The following is a 17,148-nucleotide window of genomic DNA, read 5'->3' as shown; positions in this document are numbered from 1 at the left end:
CCTGGGTGCCTGCCCCTGCCCCCAAGTGAACATGCCAGCTTAGTGGATGGGTGGGGGTTCATTTATTAGCTTGCTTGTTTGTTTAATTCAAGCCCATGGAGTGATACTGGACAGATGGAGGGAGGGAGGGTTGGATGGATGGACAGAAGACTGGCTGCTGGCTTGGCGGGCTTGCTGGCTAGACAGAGGGATGGATGGAGGACGGATAGACAGAAGGGAGGCTGGCTGGAAAGAGAGATAGATGGATGGATGGCTAGAAGGATGGATGGAGGATCGGATGGACAGAGGGCTGGCTGGCTGGATAGGGGGATGAATGGATGGAGGGACAGAGGGATGGATGGATGGATGGAGGGACAGATGGGTAGAGGGGTGGCTGACTGGACAGAAGGATGGATGGAGGGATGGAGGGACGGGTGGACAGAGGACTGGCTGGCTGGACAGAAGGATAGAGGGATGGCGGGAGGGAGGGTTGATGGATGGATGGATGGACAGACAGATGGACAGAGCGGTGGCTGGCTGTACTGATGGATGGAGAGAGGGATGGACGGACAGAAGGATGGATGGATGGAGGGATGGGCGGAAGGCTGGCTGGATGGAGGGATGGATAGACAGAGGACTGGATGGCTGGATAGAAGGATAGAGGGATGGAGGGCCAGAGGCCTGGCTGAGTAGCTGGACAGATGGATGGATGGACAGACAGTTGCTGATCTGACCCTGGCTCCGGGCTGTGATGGAGTTTCAGAAAGGCCGTGTCTGGCAACCCCCCACTCCCGCCTGCCCACTCCCCGCCCTGTCCCTGGGGCAGGACAGCCAAGCCAAGCCCGTGGAGAGCAGCGCATGGAAGAAGAAACCAGACTCGGGAGAGGTCACAGCTCTTATTTACCACAGATTTGCTCTGATATTGGTAAGAAAATCAATCCCTGCCCTTGCCTGACCTTCAGCCCCAGCCCCCAGCTCTGGCATCGGGATGGGCGTCAGGGAGGGGACTGACCCATGGCCGGGTTCCTCGCTCCACCTGTGAGGGCTTGTGCGGAAGGGAGGCTGGGTGCACGCATGGTGGCGTTGTCTCCCCCACCCCGTTCTTCGGGGGAGGGGCCTGCAGGTCCAGCTGCCCCCCACCGCTCCCCAGGAGAGGCCCCCATATATTGGAGGCCGCATGGCTGTCAGGGGGTGGGATAGGGCTCTTGGGCCATGTGGCCGTCGGGGGATGGGACGGAGCTCATGGGGTGCCATGTGGCCATCGGGGGGGTGGAACGAGGCTCGCCAGGGGCTGCGTGGTAGTCAGGGGTAGATCGGAGCTTGTGGGCACTGCGTAGCTATTGGGGGGCGGGCTGGGGCTAATGAGAAGCTGCGTGGCAATCAGGGGGGTGAGATGGGGCTTGTGGGGGGCCACATGGTCATTGGGCTGCGTGGCCGTTGGGGGGTGAGACGGGGCTCACGGGGGGCCACGTGGCTGTCGGGGGCGAGACGGGGCTCATGAGGGGCCGTGTGGCAGTCAGGGAGTGAGACGGGTATCACGAGGGGTCGCGTGGCCGTCAGGTGAGATGGGGCTCAGGGGGGCTGCGTAGCTGTTGGGGGAGGAAAGAAGTGAAGGGAAAGGGGCAGATGTCAGGGTCTCACTGTCGGCAGCCGGATGCCCTCCCCGGCGCTCCGTGTGGCAGGGAGGCCGGGGCCAGACCCCCGGGCCAGGCTCTAGGGATGGGCCCCGCCCCGGGGAGCCTTCCCAGTCTGCTTGGCGAGGGCGAGCGGGCGGCAGCTCAGTCCGAGTAGATGATGAAGCCCGAGAATGTGCTGTATTTGTTGTTGTTCCCCCCGTGCGCCTTGCCGCCGTCCAGTTTGATGAAGACCTCGTCGCCGGGGTCCAGGTGCAGGATGACACTGTTGCTGGCATAGTCGTAGTTCTGGTCCGCGTCCTGCGCAATCGCACTGGCCCGCACCTGCGGGAGGAGAGAGAGCGCGGTCATCTGTCGCCCCACGGCCAGCCCCCATCCCGGCTCACTGCACCAATCGCCAGGGCTGGTCGGGGCCCAGACCCCATGCCTTGCTGCCTCCCTGACCATGAGCCAGAGGCTGGGCCCCTTCCTGCCCAGCGCAGTGTCCCCTAGTCCTGCACTGCCTGGGCCAGCTCCCCTCACTCTTCTCCTGCAAGGCTGTGACGGGGTCCACATCATGGGGAGGCTAACAGGAGCGTGGTGGCTGGAAACCTGCGGCCAGCGCAGGGCTCAGGAAGGAGTGGAGCTGAAGAACTGACGACCATGGGAACTGCTTCCTGGGGGTGGGCATGGTTTCTCCACTACTGACAATGTGCAACTCAAGACTGGATGTTTTTCTAAGAGATCTGCTCTAGGGGTTATGGCCTGGGTCCTACAGAAGGTCAGCCTGGATGATCTGGCCTTGGAATCTATGAAACTGGCAAGGGGAGGGCAAGAAAGAAAGAAAGAAAGAAAGAAAGAAAGAAAGAAGCAGCTGGAGCAGAGCGAGCAAAGGCGAGGAGAGAAAAGGCAGGATGGGGAAAGGGAAGAGGTAAAGAAGAAAGGAAAGGACTCCTTAGAAGAGCAGGTAAAGGATCAGTGCTGGGCAAGGCTAGGCAGCAAGGGAAGGGGCAGGTTATAAATTGGGAGGGAGGCACGGTGAAGGCAGACGTTTCTGGAGGTGCCATGGCTCTGAGTGCAGCATGACCCTGGCACAGACAGGAGCGGCATCATGAGGTCTCTGCTGAGAGTGCAGGGACATGCCTAGCACCCGGCAGAGAGCCTGTTCTGAGTCCAGGGAGCAAGGCTGCCAGCGCAGGAGGGGTACAAGGGCATCCCCTCCCCTGTCCAGAGCCCAGCTTCCCGAGGGGGAGGGAAGTTAAGGGGAACTCTTCTATCTGACGGTTTTATACGGCCGCCCATCACCATAGAATCTAGGTACCTTGTCCATAAAATCAATAGCATAGCAAAGCACCTAGTGGCATCTCGGGCAGCCCCTCTCTGTGCTAAGCTCTACTTGTAGGAGGGGCTGGGGGCTCGTGCGGTGGATGTGATTAACGTCCCTTTTCACTTGTTGATTGTGTTTCTGTTTCGAGCGGGGCTGGCTGGGGTGCTCTGGGGCGTCGATGCTGCGAGTGTCAGTCAGGCGGCGGGAAGGCTTTCGGTGAGACAGGCCTGGCCGGAGAGCTTGCAGCTAGGCTGCTCGGGTGATTGTTCCAGGAACTCCTAGGGGGCTCAGCCAAGAGCAGGGCCTGGCACATAGACTCGCCTAGAGACAGTCCCTGCTCCACACAGCCTGCAGGCTAATGCCGGCAAGCCAGGCCCAGGATGGACCATCAGCCCCTGTGATGGATGGAGACTGAGCCACATTTCCCTGTTGGCTACCAGCTGTTTGAAAGTCTGGCCCCTCAGGAGCTGCCCCAGGTCCCAGGGCGTGTCTGTAGCAGAGCAGAAAATTGAACCTAGATTTCCAAGTCCCAGTCTGGGGCACAACAGTTTTGGTCTCAGAAAAGTTCCACGTAGAACTACCATCTATTCCCAGGCGAAGAGCCCACCAGGAAGGCTGAGACTGTATCCCTTGAACACGAGGTTAATACCATGTGAGAAACACGGGCAGCTGCCATGGCTCATTGATAAATAAAAACCTTTGTGCTACAGCTTGGCCCAAATAGCCTCGGGCCCTAGTTCTCATAGCTCCTTACAGCTTAACACTTCGGGGGGCATTTCTAGGAGTGCACCAAAATAAAAGTGAGGATAATTTTCAGGAATTAAAAAACCCAGCAGCACTGGAGACCAGCAGGGGCCCAACTAACATGGCAGCCTGAAGTCTGAGCTCTGAGGGGATAGCAAAGTAATCTGCTTCCATCGACCTCATGGGTGGCAGGTGAACCCCGCCTTTGGGGAGGCTAGCCCAATGGCCTTGCCCCTTCCACCTGAGGCCCTGCCCCCCGTATGCTGGAGCCCCAAGGCCCCCTCCCGTAACCAGAGGCGCCTGGAGACTCCCCCTCCGTGGCTGGAGGAGCCCCAGCCTGCCCACCCCAGCCATGCTGGCTGGCCCTCCCAAGCGCCGGCCTGGCCCCTGGGCCACCCTGGGCCTCTGGCCTGATACCACCACCCCCAGGCCAGCCTGGCCTGAGTGCCACCCCATGCCGCCAACAGGCCCTAACTCCAGGCTGCTGGCTGAAGCTGAGCACCCCCCACCAGTTTAAGGGTAGACAGGGAAGGAGGGCAGGGCCTCGGGGCAGAGATTGGGCGGGTCCACGGCCTGTGTCAGGGGAGGCTTAGTCTTCAATACCCACCACCCGTGATCAACCGCTCTGAACCTCCCCCAAAACCCGAGCACAGAATTGCAGAGTCTCCAAAAAATTGGAAAATTTAAAACGATCCTTCACTCAAATGAGTGTTTTCAGCTCGCAGTGAGGAGAGGAGAGAGATCTCTCAGATGCCAAGTGAACATATGGCAAGCAAATCAGGCAGAAATGCCAGGGCTGCAGAAGCCCAAATGGCTACCAAAGGCTAGCAGACAGTGGGGAGTGATGTCGGAGTTTACCGGCCATGAGAGAGGATCTGACAACCACGCTTTGGGCAGTAACGAAGGAAGTTATGGACTTGGAAGAGTGCGTCACTGAGCCTGTAGAGAATGGCCTAAGAGAAGCAAGTGAGAGAGAGCCACATGGCACTCATGGAGCAGAAGAGAGGGGTGCAGCTTAAACTGGATGATCTAGAAAACAGAGTGAGAAGGAACAGATACTCTGAAAGAAAAGGAGTACTTGTGGCACCTTAGAGACTAACCAATTTATTTGAGCATAAGCTTTCCTGAGCTACAGCTCACTTCATCGGATGCTGTGACGAAGTGGGACTGTTCTTAATGTTTCCTCTGAATAGTGTGGGGGTGCCTCAGTTTCCCCTAGGCAGTTCTTAAGTATCTAGGGGGTGGGGTAAGGGTGTATGATCATTGCAGAGCCCTAGAGGGCAGGTGTGTGCAGGAGTCTGGACACAGAGAATGGCCAACACCCTGTTTCCTGGCAACTGATGGCCTGGGCCCTTCCCCCCCCCCCCCACCCCCCCCCCCCCCCGCAAGGTGAGAGCTAAAGGGTTGGAGAACAAAGGAATCAGGTGACCACCTGGCCCGGGAAAGGAACAAAGCCCAGAGGAGGAGGGGCTGGAGGGGGTTTTCAGTTTGGGGCTGGCTGGGACATGGAGTGAAGTGCAGACGTGGTTGTCTGGCTCACTGCCCCCCAGAATGGACCCAGGTGAGGGGTCCCGTTCTCTGCACCTGCAAGCTCTGTTTTAGACCATGTTCCTGTCGTCTAATAAACCTTCTGTTTTACTGGCTGGCTGAGAGTCACGTCTGACTGCGAAGTTGGGGTGCAGGACCCTCTGGCTTCCCCAGGAGCCCCACCTGAGCGGACTCGCTGGGGGAAAGCGCACGGAGGGGCAGAGGATGCTGAATGCTCCAAGGTCAGACCCAGGAAGGTGGAAGCTGTGTGAGCTGTGTGTCCTGAAGACAGGCTGCTCACAGAAAGGCGACTGCCCCAGAGTCCTGACTGGCTTCATGGGGAGCAGTTCCAGAGCATCGCCCAGGGACTCCGTGACAACTGGTGGCAGAGGTGGGATGTACTGCACCCCGTGGATGGCGCTTCCTGCAGTAAGTGACTGGGGAGCAGTAACACGAAGGGGGATTGCCGAGGACCAGGCCTGCTGAAGGCTCAGAAAGGAGCGGTTTCGGGGGGCGGTTAACCCCTGGGAGTGTGTGACCAGCGAGAAGGACTGTGCAGTAATGGGGTCCCCCTGGGGACTGCAGTGAGCAGTCTTAGGGGCGGAGGAGTCTGCAGCTCGACCCTGGCAAAGAGGTGGTGACCTCGAGAAGGGCTGGCACACTAGGGGTTCTCCCTGGAAACCGTGGGGAGCTGAGAACACACGGGCCTGTGAGTCCACAACAACTTGGGAGGAGCGGAGTGATGGCCTGTCACCGTCTCCTTAAGAAGGACATTGTAACCCTGTGCAAAAAGAGAGGGTTGAGCATTGGAAAGTTCACCAAAGCAGAGTTAATCGTGCAGCTGGAGGAGGATGACCGCTCTAAGGAACAGATTCCTGACCCCAACTGGGGCTATAGCAGGATCTGGGAGCAGCTGGAGCGGGAGCCAGGCATCGCCAAGACTCCTGTCCCCGACCAGACGAGGGTCTTCACAATCGGGTTCCCCATCGGGGGATCGAGACGGACGGGATTGGAGCTGAGTCTGAGAGAGCAAGAGGACCCTGGGAGACAGCGAGAGCCCGAGAAAGAGCTGCAGAAGCAGCAGCAGCATGAACTGGCGGTGGTGGGGCGGAGAGGCCTAGGGGACCTCCCAGGGGTGAGTGGGGATAGATCCCGGGGGGCCAGTTCCGCAGGGAACCTCGAGACTAAATTGCTGCCCCTGGTTAAGGAGGGGGGGGTGTGGATGCCCACCTCACTGCCTTTGAGCAGGCTGGCGATTTGAACCAGGGGGACCCTGCGGAAAAGCCCCGGTGTCTAGCTCCCTTGCTGGGTCCCAAGGCCATAGACTCTGTCAGCCAGATGGGTGGGGATGTGGACAGGCTCCCACTCCTGACCCCAACCTATATGTCTGTGTGGAGTTTCCTGGGGCCAGGCCCCTCGGACCTCCAGTGGGAGCAGAAGGTGATGGTCAATGGGGAGACATTCTTGGGGTGGCCAAAGGGCATGGGCTGCATAAACCTTCCCACATGCGGCCTGCGAGTGCTATCGACCACCCCTGACCTAAGGGAGGGTGTGAAAATGGAAGGGCCTGGTGTAACTCCTACCAAGGAATGGGAGAGATGCTGGGGCATCCATGGGAACGTTGGTGGCTTCGAACTTCCCCAGGTCACCGGCTAAAGTGACCCCGCTCAGTTCGATCTCGAAGGGGGGAGAGATGTGACGAAGTGGGACTGTTCTTAATGTTTCCTCTGAATAGTGTGGGGGTGCCTCAGTTTCCCCTAGGCAGTTCTTAAGTATCTAGGGGGTGGGGTAAGGGTGTATGATCATTGCAGAGCCCTAGAGGGCAGGTGTGTGCAGGAGTCTGGACACAGAGAATGGCCGACACCCTGTTTCCTGGCAACTGATGGCCTGGGCCCTTCCCCCCCTGCAAGGTGAGAGCTAAAGGGTTGGAGAACAAAGGAATCAGGTGACCACCTGGCCCGGGAAAGGAACAAAGCCCAGAGGAGGAGGGGCTGGAGGGGGTTTTCAGTTTGGGGCTGGCTGGGACATGGAGTGAAGTGCAGCCGTGGTTGTCTGGCTCACTGCCCCCCAAAATGGACCCAGGTGAGGGGTCCTGTTCTCTGCACCTGCAAGCTCTGTTTTAGACCATGTTCCTGTCGTCTAATAAACGTTCTGTTTTACTGGCTGGCTGAGAGTCCCGTCTGACTGCGGAGTTGTGGGGCAGGACCCTCTGGCTTCCCCAGGAGCCCCGCCTGAGCGGACTCGCTGTGGGAAGCGCACGGAGGGGCAGAGGATGCTGAATGCTCTGAGGTCAGACCCAGGAAGGTGGAAGCTGTGTGAGCTGTGTGTCCTGAAGACAGGCTGCTCACAGAAAGGCGACTGCCCCAGAGTCCTGACTGACTTCATGGGGAGCAGTTCCAGAGCATCGCCCAGGGACTCCGTGACAGATGCATACTGTGGAAAGTGTAGAAGGTCTTTTATACACACAACGCATGAAAAAATACCTCCCCCCACCCCACTCAAAGAAATGTCTGTATACTAATGCGAGAAGTATGGGGAATAAGCAGGAAGAACTCGAAATGCTAGTAAATAAATACAACTATGACAGCGTAGGGGCAATGCAGGGATAGCTCAGTGGCTTGAGCATTGGTCTGCTAAACCCAGGGTTGTGAGCTCAATCCTTGAGGCGGCCATTTAGGGTTAGAAGTGATCAGACATCTAACATAGCGAATGCCAGTGAAAATGAGGTAGGATCAGATGCTAAAATAGGGAAAGAACAGGTTAAAAATGACTTAGATAAGTTAGCTGTTGTTAAGTCACCAGGGCCTGATGAAATCCATTCTAGAAGAATACTCAAGGAGATGTCTGAGCCATTAGTGTTTATTTTTGAAAAGTCATGGAAGACAGGAGAGATTCCAGAGGACTGGAAAGGGCAAATCTAGTGCCAATCTATAAAAAGAGAAATAAGGACAACCCAGGGAATTACAGACTAGTCAGCTTGACTTCTGTACCTGGAAAGATACTGGAGCAAATAATGAAGCAATCCATTTGTAAACACCTAGAAGATAATAAGGTGATAAATAACAGTCAGCATGGATTTGTCAAGAACAAATTGTGTCAAACGAACCTAATAGCTTTCTTTGACAAGGTAATAAACCTTGTGGATGGGGGGAAGCAGTAGATATGGTATATCTTGACTTTAGTAACACTTTTGAAAGGGAGCTACTGTAAGGTTTGTGCATAACTGGTTGGAAAACTGTTCCCAGAGAGTAGTTATCCATGGCTCACAGTTAAGCTGGAAGGACATAATGAGTGGGGTCCTGCAGGGATCAATTCTGAGTTCAGTTCTGTTCAATATCTTCATCAATGATTTAGATAATGGCATAGAGAGTACACTTATAAAGTTTGTGGACTATACCAATCTGGGAGGGGTTGCAAGTGCTTTGGACGACAGGATTAAAATTAAAAATGAGCTGGACAAACTGGAGAAATGGTCTGAAGTAAATAGGATGAAATTCAATAAGGGCAAATGCAAAGTACTCTACTTAGGAAGGAACAATCAGTTGCACAAAATGGGAAATGACTGCCTAGGAAGGAGTACTGCGGAAAGGGATCTGGGGGTCATAGTGGATCACAAGCTAAATATGAGTCAACAGTGTAATGCTGTTCCAAAAAAAGCAAACATCATTCTGGGATGTATTGGCAGGAGTGTTGTAAGCAAGACACGAGAAGTAATTCTTCCACTCTACTCTGCGCTGATTAGGCCTTAACTGGAGTATTGTGTCCAGTTCTAGGTGCCACATTTCAGGAAAGATGTGGACAAATTGGAGAAAGTCCAAAGAAGAGCAACAAAAATGATTAAAGGTCTAGAATACATGGCCTATGAGGGAAGACTGGAAAAAATTGGGTTTGTTTAGTCTGGAGAAGATAAGACTGAGAGGGGACATGATAACAGTTTTCAAGAACATAAAAGGTTGTTACAAGGAGGAGGGAGAAAAATTGTTCTTAACCTCTGAGGACAGGACAAGAAGCAATGGGCTTAAATTGCAGCAAGGGAAGTTTAGGTTGGACATTAGGAAAAGCTTCCTGACTGTCAGGGTTGTTAAGCACTGGAATAAATTGCCTCGGGGTCACATAGGTGATGTGTAGGGGGGGCATGTGGGGTCAAGTGCCCCCCAGATTTCTGCTTGGCCTGCCGGGGTCGGGGAGGAAGAGGGGCTCTGAACTTCTCCCATTGTGCCTGCCCCCCGGTGGGGAGTGGAAGGGGAGGGACCACTCAGGGTTGCTGCTCTGCAGCATGGGGGCTTCCTGAGAGAGACTGGCTGGGGCAGTGGCCCACCCCGTCCCCTCTCCTCCACGCCTGGTATCGGGCAGCATGAGTCATCTATGCCCAGGGAGGTTGTGGAATCTCTGTCACTGGAGATTTTTAAGAGCAGGTTAGACAAACACCTGCCAGGGATGGTCTAGATAATACTTTGTCCTGCTATGAGTGCAGGGGACTGAACTAGATGACCTCTCCAGGTCCCTTCAAGTCCTACGATTCTACAATTCTATATCTGGAAGTATCAGGCTTGCCAAAGATAAACAAAATTGATAAAGAAACTTTAGATAAAGAAATAGCAGAAGAAGAAATCTTAAAGGCAATCAGAAGTATGAAAAGTGGTAAAACTCCAGGATCTGACAGCATTCCAGCTGAGTATTACAAAGTATTTAAGGAGGTATTTGGGAGTCCTTTGAAATGTACCTTCAATGCCATTCTTTTTGGGGAGGAACTTCCACAGCCTATGACAGAAACTACTGTTGTTGTTCTCCCTAACTTTGGGAATGACCCTGGAGTCATAGATTACAGGCCAGAGGGACCATTTGTTGATCATCTAGTCTGACTTCCTGTATAGTGCAATTTACCTTATTTAGCTCTGATAGGCCCATATCACTTCTGAATCTTAGCATAAAGATTTTAGCAAAAATACTAGCTAGCCAATTGCAGTGCATGTTCTCTGTTTATATAAAATCAGATCAGACCAGATTCATTAAGGACAGACAAAAATCAGACAGTACTTGAATTCATCCATAATGCCAGCTCAAAAACCCATCCATTTCTTTTGATATTGCTTGATGCACGGGAAGCTTTTGAAACCAAATGTGGAACTTTCTGTTTCAAGTCCTGTCCTATACAGACATTGGCCCCAGTTCTATACCTGGATAACTGCTCCTTACACCAGGCCAAAAGCAGCTGTGCGAGGTGGAATCACACAGTGGGACAAGGCAGGGTTGTCTATTGTCTCCTTTGCTTTTTGCACTGGCCATGCAGCATTTTGCACTGAGGATAAGGAACAATGAATCCACCACAGGAATAAAACTTGCAGAGACCATGATCAAAATGAACATTTTGTTCTATCTTTCTTGATTTAAAATCTTTTGTAACCATCCCAGATAAAATCCTAGCAGGAATACAGAGAATGTTCTTAGAATTCATATGGAATAAAAGAAGACCAAGAATGAGTGTAGATACTGTGACAATGTTCCTCCTCTGCCTTGGTGGGTCCTGCATTTATTGGAGGATTTGCTCGCCTCAGAGGTTCATGGCAGCCCTCAGTTGGGCCACTTTCGTGGCTCAAATCTGCCGTTCACTCTGTTAGCCTCATCACTGGCTAGCATGGGGAAAAGGAAGAAGAAAAATCCCCGAAGTCTATGCTGATCCAACTAGTGGATCGGGGAACAGGCCAGAGACCTTCCCCCTTGGTGGAACCCACAGTCCAGTTCATCTCCTCCGGTATCAAGTAGGGAGTTGGGGGGATGGAGGGATGGGGGAACCCAGGCCCGCCCTCTACTCTGGGTTCCAGCCCAGGGCCCTGTGGATTGCAGCTGTCTACAGTGGCTCCTGGAACAGCTGTGTGACAGCTACAACTCCCTGGGCGACTTCCCCATGGCCTCCTCCCAACACCTTCTTTATTCTCACCACAGGACCTTCCTCCTGATGTCTGATAATACTTGTGCTTCTCAGTGTCCCAGTAGTATGCCTTCTCACTCTCAGCTTCTTGTGCCTCTTGCTCCCAGCTCCTCGCACGCACACCACAAACTGAAGTGAGCTACTTTTTAAACCCAGGTGCCCTGATTAGCCTGCCTGTCTTAATTGATTCTAGAAAGTTCCTGATTGTTCTGGAACCTTCCCTGTTACCTTACCCAGGGAAAAGGGACCTACTTAACTTGGGGTTAATATATCTGCCTTCTATCAGTCTCCTGTATTGAGGAGCAGTGGGCGCTGTCCAGGGTTCTGCCAGGGATGGTTCCCTTTGTTTGACCCTTTGACCAAACTCCTGTCCCTGTTATTTCATTAGTTGTCCCCCATACTCATTTGGTTTCCAGGTTCTGTGATCCCCCTCTTAGGCTGGGGGCAGGATCCTTTAGCAGTCCTTCCAGATGTTCTTGTCAACTGCTGGAAATGGCCCAGCTTGATTATTTCTCTCCTGCTGGTAATAGCTCACCTTACCTGATCACTCTCGTTACAGTGTGTATGGTAACACCCATTGTTTCATGTTCTCTATGAATATAAATCTCCCCACTGTATTTTCCACTGAATGCATCCGATAAAGTGAGCTGTAGCTCACGAAAGCTTATGCTCAGATAAATTTGTTAGTCTCTAAGGTGCCACAAGTCCTCCTTTTCTTTTTGCGGATACAGACTAACACGGCTGCTACTCTGAAACAAGAGGAAATGAAGAATTAATCTCTCATATGCGAGTAGCTGCTCAGCTACTGAGAGCCTCCCTTGGAAAAAATAAAATAGCTCAACCACAATGATTCAAATAATACGGGAGGTGGGTGTTGTGGAAAAATGAATGCACCAATTATGTTCCCAGCAAACAGACAGAGAACAGATAGAAAAGGAGGACTTGTGGCACCTTAGAGACTAACAAATTTATTTGAGCATAAGCTTTCGTGAGCTACAGCTCACTTCATCGGATGCATTCAGTGGCATAAATAAATAATAAATAATAAATAAATTTGTTAGTCTCTAAGGTGCCACAAGTCCTCCTTTTCTTTTGCGAATACAGACTAACACGGTTGCTGCTCTGAAAAGAGAACAGATAGATAGTTAGAGATTTGATTGCATTCATGCTTTCAAAGAACCCAGCACACCTGTCCACATTTTTAAAATATTAACATTTGATAGACATGCCTGGTTTGCTAAAAGATGTGTAATCAGGGATATCAATCAATTTAATAAAACCACCAGAAACAACATGTAATGGGCAACATAAAGATGCTCACTCTCTAAGACGGTAACACCCTGTTAACCAGAGAGCTCCAGGGAGAATATTGCTGTGCATTGTTTCGCTGAACAAAAGCTCACTGTTGTAAAAGACTTAAGGGTGGCAATTCTGCAACAGAAAAGCTTCAAAAACAAACTCCAGCAAGAAACTGCTGAGCTTGAATTAACATGCAAACTAGATCCCATTAACTTGGGTTTGAATAGAGACTGGGGGTGGCTGGGTCATTACACATATTGAATCTATTTCCCTAAGTTAAGTATCCTCACACCTTCTTGTCAACTGTCTAAATGGGCCATCTTGATTATCACTACAAAAGTTTTTTCTCCTGCTGATAATAGGTCATCTTAACTAATTAGCCTCTTACAGTTTGTATGGCAACTTCCACCTTCTCTGTATGCATATATATATCATCTTACTATATGGTCCATTCTATGCATCCGTGGCTGTAGCTCACGAAAGCTTATGCTCTAATAAATTTGTTAGTCTCTAAGGTGCCACAAGTCCTCCTTTTCTTTTTGTGAATACAGACTAACACGGCTGCTGCTCTGAAACCTGTTGTAATTATTATGTTTTGTCTCTGGTATTTCATGGCTGGATTTTTAAACCTATTTAAACTTCCTATATAAAGACATAGTTTAAAAAAAACAACCCAGCACTGTTCCCACAGTCTAGTGCTTCGAGGAGACCTCCTCCAATTACCCTTGGAACAATTCTCTGTTGGACGTGAAAGATTGTTTGCAGACAGGAGACTGTGTTTATTTAATGACAGGTTTCAGAGTAGCAGTCGTGTTAGTCTGTATTCACAAAAATAAAATGAGGACTTGTGGCACCTTAGAGGCTAACAAATTTATTTGAGCCTAAGCTTTTGTGAGCTACAGCTCACTTCATCGGATGCATTCAGTGGAAAATACAGTGGGGAGATTTATATACACAGAGAACATGAAACAATGGGTGTTACCAGAGAGTGATCACTTAAGGTGAGCTATTACCAGCAGGAGAGCGGGCGTGGGGGTGGGGGGGGAGGACCTTTTGTAGTGATAATCAAGGTGGGCCATTTCCAGCAGTTGACAAGAACATCTGAGGAACAGTGGGGGATGGGCGGGGGGAGGGGAATAAACATGGGGAAATAGTTTTACTTTGTGTAATTACCCATCCACTCCCAGTCTCTATTCAAGACTAAGTTAATTGTATCCAGTTTGCAAATTAATTCCAATTCAGCAGTCTCTCCTTGGAGTCTGTTTTTGAAGTTTTTTTGTTGAAGAAATGCAACTTTTAGGTCTGTAATCGAGTGACCAAAGAGACTGAAGTGTTCTCCAACTGGTTTTTGAATGTTATAATTCTTGACGTCTGATTTGTGTCCATTTATTCTTTTACGTAGAGACTGTCCAGTTTGACCAATGTACATGGCAGAGGGGCATTGCTGGCACATGATGGCATATATCACATTGGTGGATGTGCAGGTGAATGAGCCTCTGATAGTGTGGCTGATGTGATTAGGCACTATGATGGTGCCCCCGAATAGATATGTGGGCACAGTTGGCAACGGGCTTTGTTGCAAGAATAGGTTCCTGGGTTAGTGGTTCTGTTGTGTGGTGTGTGGTTGCTGGTGAGTATTTACTTCAGGTTGGGGGGCTGTCTGTAAGCGAGGACTGGTCTGTCTCCCAAGATCTGTGAGAGTGATGGGTCGTCCTTCAGGATAGACTGTAGATCCTTAATGATGTGTTGGAGAGGTTTTAGTTGGGGGCTGAAGGTGATGGCTAGTGGCGTTCTGTTACTTTCTTTGTTGGGCCTGTCCTGGAGTAGGTGACTTCTGGGTACTCTTCTGGCTCTGTCAATCTGTTTTTTCTCTTCAGCAGGTGGGTATTGTAGTTGTAAGAATGCTTGATCGAGATCTTGTAGGTGTTTGTCTCTGTCTGAGGGGTTGGAGCAAATGCAGAGACTGTTGAATTGGAATTAATTTGCAAACTGGATACAATTAACTTAGGCTTGAATAGAGACTGGAAGCGGATGGGTCCTTACACAAAGTAAAACTATTTCCCCATGTTTATTCCCACCCCCCACTGTTCCTCAGAAGTTCTTGTCAACTCCTGGAAATGGCCCACCTTGATTATCACTACAAAAGGTTTCGCAAAAAGAAAAGGAGGACTTGTGGCACCTTAGAGACTAACCAATTTATTTGGTTAGTCTCTAAGGTGCCACAAGTCCTCCTTTTCTTTTTGCGAAGACAGACTAACACGGCTGTTACTCTGAAACCATACAAAAGGTTTGTCTTTGTGACCCTGGTCCTGAGGCCTGGATCCAACACCCTTAAGCATGTGCTTAAAGAATCCCACTGAATTCATCTGCTGAAGGGATTTGCTAGATCATTTCTCTGTGCCTTGGGTCACCATCTGTAAAATGGGGCCAGTCAGTCTTCCTTTCTTCTACCCTTTGTCTGAGATGTCGTTCAGATTCTAAACTGTTTGGAGGGGACCAGTGCAGCCTCCAGCCTGAGGGGCCCTGGACCTAGGCACTAGTGTAATATAAATAATAGTGTGTGTGTGTGTAAGAAACTATCTCAGAATAGTTTGGAGAGCACCGCAAAAATCCTCTCCGGGGACAGTCAGTGTCCAGAATGGGCTGTGAATTTTTATGCTGAGGAGCACTGAAGCTGTGAGCCCCTGGGGAGTGTGTGTGCTGTGTGTGGAGTGTGTGCACCGCGTGTGTGCTGTGTGTGGAGCGTGTGCGCCCCATGTGGTGTGTGTGTGTGCTGTGTGTGGAGTGTGGGGAGCGTGTGGAGCGTGTGTGGAGCGTGTGTGCCGTGTGTGGAGCGTGTGTGCGCCGTGTGTGGAGCGTGTGTGCGCCGTGTGTGGTGTGTGTGCGCCGTGTATGGAGCGTGTGTGTGCCGTGTATGGAGCGTGTGTGTGCCGTGTGTGGTGCGTGTGTGTGCCGTGTGTGGAGCGTGTGTGCGCCGTGTATGGAGCGTGTGTGTGCCGTGTATGGGGCGTGTGTGCGCCGTGTGTGGAGCGTGTGTGTGCCGTGTGTGGAGCGTGTGTGCGCCGTGTGTGGTGTGTGTGCGCCGTGTATGGAGCGTGTGTGTGCCGTGTATGGAGCGTGTGTGTGCCGTGTGGGGAGCGTGTGTGCGCCGTGTGTGGTGCGTGTGTGCGCCGTGTGTGGTGCGTGTGTGCGCCGTGTGGGGAGCGTGTGTGCGCCGTGTGTGGTGTGTGTGTGTGCCGTGTGGGGAGCGTGTGTGTGCCGTGTATGGAGCGTGTGTGTGCCGTGTGTGGTGCGTGTGTGTGCCTTGTATGGAGCGTGTGTGTGCCGTGTATGGAGCGTGTGTGCGCCGTGTATGGAGCGTGTGTGCGCCGTGTGTGGTGCGTGTGCGCCGTGTGGGGAGCGTGTGTGTGCCATGTGTGGAGCGTGTGTGCGCCGTGTGTGGTGCGTGTGTGTGCCGTGTGTGGAGCGTGTATGCTGTGTGTGGTGTGTGTGTGCGCCGTGTGTGGAGCGTGTGTGTGCCGTGTGTGGAGCGTGTGTGCACCATGTGGGGAGCGTGTGTGTGCCGTGTGTGGAGCGTGTGTGTGCCGTGTATGGGGCGTGTGTGTGCCGTGTGTGGGGCGTGTGTGCGCCGTGTGGGGAGCGTGTGTGCGCCGTGTATGGGGCGTGTGTGTGCCGTGTGTGGGGCGTGTGTGCGCCGTGTGTGGAGCGTGTGTGCGCTGTGTGTGGAGCGTGTGTGTGCCGTGTATGGGGCGTGTGTGCGCCGTGTGGGGAGCGTGTGTGTGCCGTGTATGGGGCGTGTGTGTGCCGTGTGTGGGGCGTGTGTGTGCCGTGTGGGGAGCGTGTGTGCGCCGTGTGGGGAGCGTGTGTGCGCCGTGTATGGGGCGTGTGTGCGCCGTGTGGGGAGCGTGTGTGTGCCGTGTATGGGGCGTGTGTGCGCCGTGTGGGGAGCGTGTGTGTGCCGTGTATGGGGCGTGTGTGTGCCGTGTGTGGGGCGTGTGTGTGCCGTGTGGGGAGCGTGTGTGCGCCGTGTGTGGTGCGTGTGCGCCGTGTGTGGAGCGTGTGTGTGCCGTGTGTGGAGCGTGTGTGCACCATGTGTATGGGGCATGTGTGCGCCGTGTGGGGAGCGTGTGTGCGCCGTGTGGGGAGCGTGTGTGTGCCGTGTGTGGAGCGTGTGTGTGCCGTGTATGGGGCGTGTGTGCGCCGTGTGGGGAGCGTGTGTGCGCCGTGTATGGGGCGTGTGTGTGCCGTGTGTGGGGCGTGTGTGTGCCGTGTGTGGAGCGTGTGTGTGCCGTGTATGGGGCGTGTGTGTGCCGTGTGGGGAGCGTGTGTGCGCCGTGTATGGGGCGTGTGTGCGCCGTGTGTGGAGCGTGTGTGCGCCGTGTATGGGGCGTGTGTGTGCCGTGTGGGGAGCGTGTGTGTGCCGTGTATGGGGCGTGTGTGTGCCATGTGGGGAGCGTGTGTGTGCCGTGTGGGGAGCGTGTGTGTGCCGTGTGTGGAGCGTGTGTGCGCCGTGTGGGGAGCGTGTGTGCGCCGTGTGGGGAGCGTGTGTGTGCCGTGTATGGGGCGTGTGTGTGCCGTGTGGGGAGCGTGTGTGCGCCGTGTGTGGAGCGTGTGTGTGCCGTGTGTGGAGCGTGTGTGCGCCGTGTGGGGAGCGTGTGTGCGCCGTGTGGGGAGCGTGTGTGTGCCGTGTATGGGGCGTGTGTGCGCCGTGTGGGGAGCGTGTGTGCGCC

The 17,148-nt window shown here is 53.0% G+C and overlaps 1 protein-coding gene across 1 annotated transcript in view; it reads right to left on the bottom strand.

Moving 5' to 3' along the window:
* Positions 1–862: 862 nt before the first annotated feature.
* Positions 863–17,148, bottom strand: part of C1QL1 (complement C1q like 1) — a 91,225-nt gene continuing 74,939 nt past the window's right edge. The window contains exon 2 of the mRNA XM_048829776.2: positions 863–1,937. Within this exon, the coding sequence (XP_048685733.1) occupies positions 1,758–1,937 (180 nt within the window). The 3' untranslated portion in view covers positions 863–1,757. The remainder of the gene's footprint in view (positions 1,938–17,148) is intronic.

This window comes from Caretta caretta, chromosome 27 (assembly GCF_965140235.1).
Source record: "Caretta caretta isolate rCarCar2 chromosome 27, rCarCar1.hap1, whole genome shotgun sequence".
NCBI lineage: Eukaryota > Metazoa > Chordata > Testudines > Cheloniidae > Caretta > Caretta caretta.
Note: the sequence above shows the minus strand (reverse complement) of the source record. Positions and strands in the feature narration are given on the sequence as shown.